Source organism: Homalodisca vitripennis, chromosome 4 (genome assembly GCF_021130785.1).
Source record: "Homalodisca vitripennis isolate AUS2020 chromosome 4, UT_GWSS_2.1, whole genome shotgun sequence".
Classification (NCBI taxonomy): domain Eukaryota; kingdom Metazoa; phylum Arthropoda; class Insecta; order Hemiptera; family Cicadellidae; genus Homalodisca; species Homalodisca vitripennis.
In genome coordinates this window covers 34,993,190-35,005,933 of record NC_060210.1, presented here as the reverse complement: position 1 = coordinate 35,005,933, position 12,744 = coordinate 34,993,190, and the positions used below count along the sequence as shown (strand labels likewise).

The 12,744-nt window shown below is 30.9% G+C and overlaps 1 protein-coding gene across 8 annotated transcripts in view; it reads left to right on the top strand.

The window, feature by feature from the left end:
• Positions 1-9,605, top strand: part of LOC124359155 (ras-GEF domain-containing family member 1B-like) — a 657,259-nt gene extending 647,654 nt beyond the window's left edge. For 6 of the 8 annotated variants that reach the window (XM_046811659.1, XM_046811660.1, XM_046811652.1 and 3 more), the window contains 9 exons: positions 172-386; positions 1,889-1,973; positions 2,444-2,674; positions 4,856-4,999; positions 5,361-5,563; positions 5,711-5,862; positions 6,588-6,660; positions 8,438-8,686; positions 9,302-9,605. In XM_046811659.1, the coding sequence (XP_046667615.1) occupies positions 172-386; positions 1,889-1,973; positions 2,444-2,674; positions 4,856-4,999; positions 5,361-5,563; positions 5,711-5,862; positions 6,588-6,660; positions 8,438-8,686; positions 9,302-9,320 (1,371 nt within the window). In that variant the 3' untranslated portion in view covers positions 9,321-9,605. The remainder of the gene's footprint in view (positions 1-171; positions 387-1,888; positions 1,974-2,443; positions 2,675-4,855; positions 5,000-5,360; positions 5,564-5,710; positions 5,863-6,587; positions 6,661-8,437; positions 8,687-9,301) is intronic. The other 2 variants (XM_046811653.1, XM_046811654.1) reach the window with 2 other exon arrangements.
• The last annotated feature ends 3,139 nt before the right edge of the window (positions 9,606-12,744 follow it).

Genomic DNA, 12,744 nt, shown 5'->3' with positions numbered 1-12,744 from the left:
GTCATAATATACAAGTGAAATTGTATTATTACAACCCACCCAGTCGCATTTACGTATGTAGCAACATATTCAAACTTTTTGAAATAATACAACCAATGAAAAAAGTATTGCGTTCCCAAATTCTATATCACGCTACGGTTTACTGATGCGCTCTTGTTTTGTGTCTGACAGGAGTTTGTGTCGCAGGAGCGCCTTGGCAGATTCATCCCCAGGCTGGTCCAGCTGATGGCGGAGTGGAGCGAGACGTTCCCATACGATTTCCGTGACGAGCGCGTGATGGCTCATGTCCGCAGCATCACACAGAGCTGTGTGAGCGTGGCAGGAGCAGCGGGAGAGGCTAGAGTCAGGCACGAAGTCTCCACTCTGCTGCAGAATCTGCTCCATAGGTCAGTCAACCTCATGTTTAAACATCATTGACTATTATTGTTTAATTTTGTGGTTATTAATAACATCATGATTGTTTCATTTCCATGGCGAGTGCACGGTTACTAGTAATTTGTATTCCGTTTTTGTTTACACGTAAATTGGTATACATAATTATGTTTGATACTCGTATAACAATAGGTACAATTTCTTAAAGGTACTTTAAAATCCAATACAAACTGGACATGAAGTGGGAACTCCAAATATACATTACAAACAATGCCTCTTTGTAATCAAATTAAAAACACGCGAATGTTCCAAAATTACGGGAACAAATTTTGAAACAGTAATAAACAGAACAAATTTAAAATATTTTGATTTGGTTAACTTACAAAACTGTATTCCTTCAGGGGAAGTACGTAGATTTTTAAAGTAGTTTTTGTTGAAAATATTTATTTGGCGTTATATTAAATAAAATCTCTTTCAGTATTTGGAAATTTTGATTGCTAAATTAGAAAATGTAGACTAGAGTACTTGACTTAGAGATAACTATTTCGAGAAATCTGTACTAATCCTCACTCGCTAAATCTATCTCCAAAATATAGCGCATATTCTAACAAATATTCTTTAAATATGAAGTTAACGTGTATTATTACGAGTACTATTGGTAATTTTTGTGATACATCTACGTATTATACCTGTATTCATATTCGGTCGGAACAGAAAGTACACATCCTGCGACATTTACCTGTTATTTGTGTGAGATTTTTTATACTACAAATTCAACTCCATAAAAGAATTTTCGTTAATTTGTAACCACTAAATTTGTTAACATTTTGTTTTTGTTGACGATGGAAGGTTTGACAGGATAAGAGGATTCGGACATTTGCCATCGTTATGGTTACAAAAGGTATTCCCTATCCTCTTTGTCAGGTGGGGAAAGTATTAGTACATTCAAAAGTAAAATCTATGAAGAAGAAAAGAAGCGAAAGATAAGGGTAAATAGTTTGAGGGACTATATAATTGATTACTTATTTGTATTTTGTACATATTTATGTTCGTTCAAATAATTTATTTTCTTTGTCAATTATAATTTAAAATTTTACATTTACATTTTCAATAAGCTCTCTTTAAGACTTTATATGTGTTTCTTTTGTCACGAAAAATTTACATATTTTTATTTTATAATTTGAATATTAAGAAATAAATTAGAGAGGATTGTTACATTAAAACTATTCACAAATAACATATGCATTCAATATTTTACTATCGAAATATTTGTCAGACAAGGCTCTTTGAAGCAGCAACAGAATAGCCAACCGTTCCCTAGTTACAAGTATTCCACGGAACAATTTCTCAAAAAGAGGAACATACCTACTAGGCTAAGTTTTGCGTGTGGGAAGAGTCGGAAGATTAAGAAAACAAGGTCGGACATATTTGTACTTTCTTTCACCTTTCTTATTCTTTTATACTGTACACACTTATTTACTTATGTTTTTTGTTATCACACTTATTGTTATGCTAGGTTGACGGCATTGGAGAAGTACGAGGAGTTTCTGCAGAGGGTGAGTGCCGAGAGTACCACCAGCAACATCGAGGCTCTCAATATGGTATGCGACCCCTTTCTAGATACTGTAATTAAGTACCTATCTTTAAAGCTCGGGACATGTTATAAATGTTTTAGCTCTTAAAGTGAATCATTTTGTTAATAAATATCAAATAAGTTTAATAATAAGTAACAAATTACAAAATTACGACAAAATGACATGTTTTAAATAACTTTTCTGTTGAATTACTATAAATTCAACAAGGCTAAATTGTATTTAGAACGTATGGTTTGTTAATCAATATACGACTTCCGACTCGTAAAGTACATTCGGAAAGTAAATGGTCCATGGATTTGTTATTTTGGTAATATTATGTTGGATTTAAAATCTTTTGCCATACAAAAATTAAGGGATGAATGAATAAGCTTATTCATATTTTCGTAGCTTAAAGGACATGTAGCTTTTAGTATGTGTAATGACGATATTGCATATTCTCCGCTTTCATTAATCCGAAGATATTATTGTTCTGACAGACCGATGTAACCGATGTATGCCCGAACGCGTCAGCTCTCGCTCAACAGTTGACCCACATTGAGCTGGAAAGACTCTCATTCATCGGCCCAGAGGAGTTTGTCCAAGCCTTCGCTAAGGACAATCCTCATCTGGAGACCTCCTTCAAGGACATGAAGAAGACCCGCAACCTCGAATCTTATGTGTCTTGGTTCAACAGGTTGAGTTACTTTGTCGCCACGGAAGTGGTTAAGGTGAGGCTTTTTACATACAGTACAGACTGATAGTATATCTCAGCACTATCTTCAACATCAAATTATTTTAATATTGTACCACAAGATATGAAAACAAATTGGAACAAAACAAAACTTAAATTAAGTACTACACGAAATGAATTAGTTTTGAGATTTTATCGTAAACTAAAGGATGTTTAACAATATATTCTAATGAATTCAAAAGAAAATGTTTATATCAATTTAAAAATATCTTTTGGCAATGAGGCCGGATGTTATAAGATTAATAGAGCTATAAATACTACTATAAATAGATTATAATAATACTAGTAAAGTATATTTTTTAAGTATCTTTAGAATGCGAATTTAAAAAGATTTTAGTGAAAGGTGAAACAAAAAATTGCACAATGCATTTTACAATACACTCTGATAAAATATGTATTATTGATTAGTTTATTACAACACAATCAAAAAATTTATTTTATAAAGAGCAGATTACTCATCCACATAAAGGTTCTGATTGGACATTTGAAACTAATAAAAACTATTTTAAAGACTAAATAAACACGAAGTTTTAAATGCATCCTGCATCATATATCGATTTACCTACAGAAATTAAAGTTGAAAATGCTTGTATTATCTTAAATATAAATATATTTTCTCGTTTATTTTCTCAATTAATGTGCTATTGATAAACCAAAAAGCATGTTTATAAATCTAAAAAATATAAAACATTTGTAAATGGCGACATATTTTCTTGATTTGACTATCCAAAATCATTGAAAGATGTAAAATTGTATTACAAACGAAGGTTTCATTATAAATACAACCATCCCAAAATATATGTCGTTATCTACCGTTCAAAGGAAAACTTTATTATGTGCTATTGCAAATTTATGACATTTTTGATTCTGAAACAAGTACAGATTTATTATGCTGCTCCCGGCTTTTACAAGTGTACCTTTAAGTAGTCGTGCTCGCTTATGCATTGATGGATTTCGTTTAAACAAGTACCGTTAGAATTACATTTATACAAATAGTTGGTGTCTAGTAAATTATACTGGAACATGTTAAAAAGACGTCATTTCGTTAAAATAAAAAATACACAATATTTTTTTTTTTAATTTTTACTTACCTATTCAAAGCAATGAGTTTGAAATGAAGCTGTTTTGGTGATAATAATTATTTTATATAAAATTAAAAAATGATGACTAGCTGCTAAACGAGACATTTCTCACTCGACTTATATTCTAAGACATTTTTTGTTTGATATGATGAATTCTGTCTACGGTGTAAGTCTGTAGCTTTCACCCACAGAATATTGTAACACCCTTTTGTAAACATTCCATATATTACATACGTATATGTTGTTTTCAATATTTGTTTATACAGCACAACGTTTTTACATGAAAAACTTTAGGGTGAATATACTCTTTGAACTAATTAAATTGTTTTAATTGTCTTAAAAAACTATTATTATTAATGGTTTTTGGTAATTGTATTTTGTTATTATTAGATCGTAAGGTAGATAGAGTGCAGTAGATACATCATATATTTTTGGCAACGTGGCACGCTGACTAGACATGATTGGGATGATACCCAAACGTGAGCTATTAACTCTGTTGACTCTCATTTTCATTGGACTTTGAAACAAGAGTAAACTAGCTGTGTGGAACGCAATGCTTTTAATACTCCACCTCTTCAACTTGTAATCTCATTCAGTTGCATGGTCCTATAGCATGGAGTCTTTAGTTACTTTTTAATATTACAGATTCATTTGAAATCTTCTTTGTCCTTTTTTTCTGGCGAAAATATGAGCCTGCTTTACATATTAAAATATTTTGTAATTGTTCATGAAAATAATTGTGGTTGAAAGAAATATCTACAAGTAGAAGTTTTATTATATTTTCTTACTCGATTTCAGTAAATCATTCAAGATAAAGTAACCTAAAAATGTGTGTATGCACCAAATTCTAAGCATGTCACAATTACATCTGTAGTATTTTGAAATTAAATCACAATATATTCTTTTGGACATTTTAAATCACGTTCAAGTACGTACATTTGTTCAAGTGTCACATCTGGTTACCTTGCCATTGAAATCTCAACCGTTCGTTGTAGGAAATCATGTGCAAATAGTTGGTAAACCCTAGTTGTAAAATTGATGTATAAAATTGTAGTTGTCACATTTATTGTTTTCAGCATGCCAAGAAAAAACAGAGAGTGAGAGTAGTGGAGTTCTGGATTGAGACAGCTAGAGAATGTTTCAACATTGGCAACTTTAACTCTCTGATGGCCATTATTGCCGGTCTCAACATGTCCCCCATCTCAAGGCTCAAGAAAACAGTGAGTCAACTTTTATAAGTTTTCCAGCTGACGATTATCGTCCCATCATTGGATAAAACATGCCCTGTATTGTGCTAATACTAAAGTATAACAATTTCTTAAACAGTACTTTTTTAGTCAGTGAATTTAGAAGTAACATGTTAAAAAAATATTTAGAATAGGTAATTGAAAGATATTGGTTTTTGCATTAGGTTATAGTGAGTTGTTTGAAAATTACATTTTATGTGAAAAATCAAATTTACAAATTTAAATATATACTTTTAAAAATATTATATTAGTACAATTATTATACACTAGAGATGGCATACTTTGCGTTGTCTTGCAGGTGCGTATGTTTAAAAAGAAATAAACCTTGTTTCAGTGGAACAAAGTTCAGAGTGCCAAGTTTTCCGTTCTCGAGCACCAGATGGACCCGAGCTCCAACTTCTGCAACTACCGATCCACATTAAAGGCGGCGATGTGGAGATCTGCTGGAGCCACTGACCAGAGTCAGCGGATTGTTATTCCCTTCTTCTCGCTGCTGGTCAAGGACCTATACTTCCTCAACGAAGGCTGTTCTAACAAGTAAGTAATTCAATTATTAAATGATGAGTTATTACTAGTATTACTGAAATTATTTACAATCGTAATAATTTTTAGTTATATTTTAATTGTATGAGTTGCGAATTTGGCTGTCATAAATTCTATAATGGTAAACGTTTGTCCTTACAGGTTACCAAATGGCCATATAAACTTCGAGAAGTTCTGGCAGCTGGCAAAACAGGTGACAGAGTTTATAACGTGGAAACAGGTCACATGCCCCTTTGAGAAGAACCCCAAAGTCATTACATTCCTGCAAGCGAGCCCTGTACTTACAGAAAACGGTACGTGTCCTGTTGGTTTAAGTCAATATTTGAAGGTAAACTTTAGTACAAAGGAGTATAGTTGTACATCGTGCTTTCTGTGCTCTGACTTGTACGTTACAATAACCTGTATTTTATTCAGACTTCGCCTAAAGTAGGTTGACCAAATCATTGCTAGTGATAGGGTTTATAATTATTAGTTATTAAATTCGATGTGAGAGCATTTACAGACATTCTTATATCTGAAACAGGTGTAGCGTTCCATAAATCAATTCTGTATTTTATAGAGATTTCTCCACATAGAAAAGAAACTTTTACCTGTTTTTAATCGAAAAATGTCCTTGTATCTCAAATGTAATTTTGTTTTTATTTCACTTTATTATTTATAACCTTTTAGCAGAGTAAACCATAGTACTGTATGTTTCAATATTATTGGACTCATAAGTACTTAACTTTGGTTAAATATAAATGAAGTGTAAATTAAACCACCTTATACTTTTATTACAAACTTTACAAAAAAATCCAAATAAGTTAATTTGTAAAAAATACAACTAATGTTATCACCAGTACAAAAGTTGTGTAATTCTCATAAATACAGCATTGCTAACTTTGAGCAAGGTAGATAACTAATTTTACAATATATATATATATATATATATATATATATATATATATATATATATATATATAAATCTGTAACAATGATATTTTATGGGCAATAATTAATTCTACCATTTATATTTTAGCACTGGCACTGGCCTCATTTGAGTGTGAACCCCCAGATAACAGCTTGGAAAAGGAGCGATGCAAGTCACTTAAGTAAGTATTACAACCTTGCAGGGTTTTTGTAAAAAACTAAAACGTTCTCTTAAAATTGTACAACCCTGAAATTTTCCAGTTAAATATTCATAGTTCAGTGTAGTCTTGTAATGTTTTTATTAAATATAACGTTTTATAAACTACTTTTATGAATTCCATAATGATCTTAAAAATGTGGTCTTAAACTAATGACTATGTTGTGTTGCTTATGGCTTTGACTGAAAAATATAATCTTTGCATGTTGCTTGCAATGTTAGTAATTTTTACTGAATATCATGTCTTTTATTAACCGGAACGGTGTCATCTTTTGCTACAAATTTGTTTTGTTTTGGTCTAAAACCCATTCACCACTCATATTTTTACTTCTATAGTCTTATTCACTTTATATTCTGTTTGTTACTTTAATTACCTCTTCGTCACAGCATCAAAATAATCATTCATGTTTTGGTAAATGATATTTCAGTTCGTATTCAGTGAATTAAATTAATAACATAAACAATTCAGTACATAGGCAGTTCTCGTTCTAGAATTCATTGGGATTTTGTTTAGCAATATTTACGTTATGTTTCATTGTAACATACACTACAACATAGAGAGCATTTGTTTTATTTTAATAATAGTCTAGAAACTGTAGTTAAACACGTGTAGGACTGAAACCTAGGTTAATTAAATCTAATCAATATATTCTTGGAAATTGCATTCAATGTTCAAGGGTTAATGCAAATGCATGTTGAAAATTCATCGATCATAATCATTATCGTTATTTTTAATTATGCAGGTAGTACATATTTCTCATGATCTATTTTTTATTTCCGGATTTCGCTTTGACTGTATTGTATGATATGTTTGATACAGTTGCAATATTAAAGCATGGTTTACAAATGGTGGCTGCCTATTTGGAACTCTAACTGTAATATATTTATATATTATATAAATTGCTTTTTTTTACAAAAATGTATAATTGTACAATAGTGCTAAACCTATTTTAGTTATATATTTATGTTTACGTTGAGTATTTGGTCGGAATTTTGTTTATTTTGCCTAGCTTTGTAGACTGTGTAGGTGCCATAGATTGTGCTTGATTTTACATCAAATTTTGTTCACTTTCACTTAGATTAGGTCCCATTGAAATATGTAATTTTATACACATCCATTCATGAAATCACATTGCATTTCGTATGGCTTGCTTAATTTTTATAATGTGTAAGTTTTTAATTTATACGAAATTCCCTCATTAGTATACCATCCAGTAACGTCGGTCGTATATGATGCCTTGTGATTGCATTAATAAAATTAGAAGTAGTTTTATTTTATGTTTCTGCATCATCAACTGTGAATTCACATCTAAGGTGTAAAACAATCTTTTGATAGGAGGCAATTTTATATGATGATTTAAAATCGTGAGAGTGCTGATTAAGGTTCCTGATTGTATCAGGTATAAATTAATTTAAAAATGTGTCAGTTATTACAAACCTATACAAGGTCAAATTAATAGCTTCTTGTCACAGTTGCTACAAAGCAATTAATGATATCAGTCCGTTTAAAGTAGAGTTGGTTTCACCTCTCCTTTGTTTTGTTTCTAACTTGGACGATTCGTTTTCTTAGTTCTTACTTTCTTTTCATTTAAACCTGGTTTTGTTGTTCTTGCCGACTCATCTCTTTAGTTCTCTCGACCTTCAGCCATTGTTCTCTATTGGCCATCAATAAAATCAATGAAAACCGTTCCGGTTAATCACGCTTGTATCTCAACTGACAAATCTTTGTGTTTTCCTTTGAGAACATGGTATGCAGAGACGAACTGCAAGTTTTGTCAGATCGAGGCTTATAAACGCCGGAAAGAGTTGCATTCTAAGGTCAGACAAGAGCCACTGAACACGGCGATGCCTGTATACTCCGACGTTCTGTTCCAATACAATATTCTCCACACGGAGGCCGGCGAGCCGGGGGTCCAGACCCCTCACATCGAACCCACCTCCGTCTTACCCAACTTCGAACCACTTACACCGTCTGACTTCTTTAGCATTTTGTGAGTCAACATTCAATGGAGTAATATTAGTTTTCGCATTGTTTCTGTCGTAGATTAGGAATGTTTAGTAATTAAAAGTTTTTATTTTACAAAATTTAATTAGGTAGTTCATGTCTCTTCAGACTTAGTAAAGCACAAAATAGACTCAGCACTATTCTGATTTATCTTATTAGCGCGCTTTGTATAAAATTATCTGAAATGACTTAGAGATGTATTCGTAAATTAGTATAATACATTTTATGGGTACAGTTATTTGTATATTGGTTTCATAATCCCTTTAACGTTTATTGAGTAATTATTTTTTTGGTCGATGAAACCATCTTTAAGCAAAGTAATCACATGTGAAGTGAAGCGGTGAAGTTATTACATTCGTTTCAAATCTATATTTTATTTTCATAAAACAACTACGATTCAGTATAACTTTTAACTGTAGTATAGTAAATTATGATTGTATTCTATTTGAAAAATTAAAATCATTTGCTTTTGTGTTCTATTTAAATCACTATCGTTCCTGCGTTTGAATTTTAATTTGAACCTTTTGAAGGGCGATTACATTTCATTTACTTATGAACTGGCACATTTTGTCTTCGCTGTTATGAAAATATTATGTTTCAGGGCGGAATTGACTTCGTAAGACTGAACGTGGACGAGTGTCTGTTGTGTTTTCTACGAGCTCAGTGTTGGACTCAGTATTGTCATGTGTTCCTCATACCCTTCTTGACCGTGTTTGTACTCTACTATAAGTGGACCATCACTCAAGGAATCTTTTGTTTAAGACATCCCTGTGAATATTTCTTTTGTAATTTTTATTTATATGTTTATAAGGAATAAGCATGTAATTTAATTATTTTGTTTACTTAAAACTAATTTCTGTAGAGTACAAATGTAACTATATAATAAAATATTAAATGGTAATTTTTTTGTTTGTAACAATTATTTAGTAACCTTCAAACTTAACTTCTTGGTTTGACACATCCTGCCTAAATGCATGTTTATGAATAAGAAGCTTTATTTTAAAAAGTATATGGACTGATTTATTTCATGACTTTTTTATGGTTTTATATGTCTTACTTTTCCAACGGATTTAATTACATTATTAACTAAACCTAAAATCTTGTTCTTTTTTGCGTATTCTATATATTGATGAGCAATGAAATATTATTAGAAATAATGTTGATTTTGGTCGAAAAGAAACAACAAAAGATGATTAAAATATCAAATATCTTAATGAATATTAGAGATGTAGCCTCGAAAAGTGTTTGATAAATATGTATTTAATTATAAACCTTTTAACAATTTTTTAACTTTTTTTCATCCTATGTACATGTCGAATTCTGGGAATTCATCTTCAGGTACTAAGTTTAGGTACAAAATTATTTGACTTATTTTCTATTTTTTATAAAAAACCACGTTTCAAATGAAGAAGCTACTAAAGCAGTTATTTATGTTAATGGTTTGTTCTTATGAAGGGCTTTAAAATTATTCACATATGTATACATATAAGGTTGATGCCGATTATCTGTATTTTTATGAGTTTGTGTTCTATAGAACACTTTGTATAATGTAGGGGATGTGCATAGTTTAATAGTTAATAGTTCGATAGTATATATATATATATGTCTGTATATATATATATATAGACATATATATTCAGATATATATCTATATATATATATATATATATATTTCTTCCAATAAACGTTGAATCACAAATAGTACTTGCTCCACAGGAATTCGAATCTGGATCTTCCACTAACACTACACCAAAGAGTCCTTATTGTTTACAATACAATTGCCGTTACATACGTGTTTAAATAACCAAACTAACATAATCGAAAGATAAAAAATTCTTCTCATCATATGTTACTTTGATTATTTAATTGAATCGTAAAAAGTAAGGACTCTGTGGTGCCCTTATAAAAAGAAGTACAAATAAGAAAAGAGATCAAGGATTAGTTTAATTAATAATTTAATTGGTAAATGTTTCCAAAAATATACAAATACTTTAACACAACAATATAAAAAACAAAGTGCAAGACTGTTAAAGAAAACTAAAACTTTCAACAACTAATCAATTGGTGTAAGATAAGATTATCATATCATTCTCTAAACCTTACAGGGCTACCATCTGTTAATCTAATAGGCCATAGTTTTTACTTTTACATAATAAAAGCAGTTTTTTTCTTTTCAATTTAATTGTCACCTTTAGCTCGAACTTATAAAATTTCCATAAAACTATTAAACAATTACAATTATTAATTATTCTAATTAAAAAGTGATTTACATTTCCATTTGGATCTCTCTTTTAAAATTAAAAATTAAATTAAACCAGTTTGAAAACATAGATTTTGTTTAGTGTAAGTTACTTTTCTATGTCTTAATTTTTCTACAATGTGTGTGTTTCATGTTCCTTCGTTCAGTTTTTTATATTTTTATGCGAAAAAATTATATATTTAATACAATAAAAAAGCTATCTTGTAAAAAGTTACTAAACTTAGTTTTTCATTTGATTGTAATTCTATTCAGAAATTTAAAACGTCCTTTAAAACAAACTCTATTGTGCATTACATCCCTATTGAAAATTGTACCTTTCTTGACACGTTTGAACTCATATGAAAATATAACTGCAATAGAAATCATTCCCTGAGTGACAAGCTTATATGTGGACGTCGATTTTACTTGGAGCTTTGTAGCCTCAAGGGATTGTACGTGACGCTGATAAGATTTAAGCATAAATCTGTATTGGTTGGTTCTGTGATTCGAGAGCAGTAATTGGTACGCTCGTTATTCTAAACTAACTCTTGCATTTCAGTTTTCCTCCTTTGTTATTTTTAATCTAGTCAGAAAATGTAAAGCCGTGATTAATAGTTGAACTAATGAGCAAACCAGCACAGTCGTCCATTAGTACCCATGGTCGGATTTATCTTAGTTTAACTTGATTTTGTAAACTTGCATGCACCTCTTAAGGAAGTACAGGATTAAGATACATAATCAGTTATATTTGTTAATAATACTGTTCTGATACATATATAATATAGAATAATACACCTTTTAACACTTTTGATCGATTTTATTTTTGTACAATGTACATTTCAACAAACATTGAATCGCAAAAAGGACTTGCTCCGCCGGGAGTCGAACCCGGATCTCCCACTTGCCGGGTGAATGTGCTACCATTACACCACAGAGCGCTTACTTTTTCCGATTCAATTATTTTGTATTTGGCCGTATCTGTCACATATGCGTTTAAATAAGCAAACTAACACATGATCGGAAGACCAAATACCTGTCAAACGACTACCTATTTGATTTACATTAAATTGTATAAATGGCAATAGCCTTATTTAATTTCAACAAACATTGAATCGCAAAAAGGACTTGCTCCGCCGGGAGTCGAATCCGGATCTCTCACTTGCCGGGTGATTGTGCTACCATTACACCACAGAGCGCTTACTTTTTCCGATTCAATTATTTTGTATTTGGCCAAATCTGTCACATATGCGTTTAAATAAGCAAACTAACATATGATCGGAGGACCAAATACCTGTCAAACGACTTTTTTATTTACATTAAATTGTATAAATTGCAATAGCCTTATTTAATTTCAACCAACATTTAATCGCATTTTCGTTTCAATTATTTTGTATTTGGCCGTATCTGTCACATTTGCGTTGAAATAAGCAAACTAACATTTGATCGGAAGACCAAATACCTGTCAAAGTATTTATATATATATATATTTGATTTATATATATTTATAAAGTACTAGCTGACCCGGCGAACTTCGTACCGCCTTAAAGGGTCCACAGCATCCACATTGGTGCTTGAAATGTGCAGAATAAAAGACAAAGTAAAAAAAAAATCAAATTAGGTCCTATGTGATTTTTTTTCCTTCACAATTAATCTGAAATTTAAATAGAAAAACAAAATAAAAAACAATTCGTAAGTTATCTAAAATAATTTAAATCGCAATAAGCAGCAAAGCCACAGATACATTAATTTATTAATATTGATTCTCTTTTTTCAGTCGAGTACCTTGTGATATACAACATTTTTGT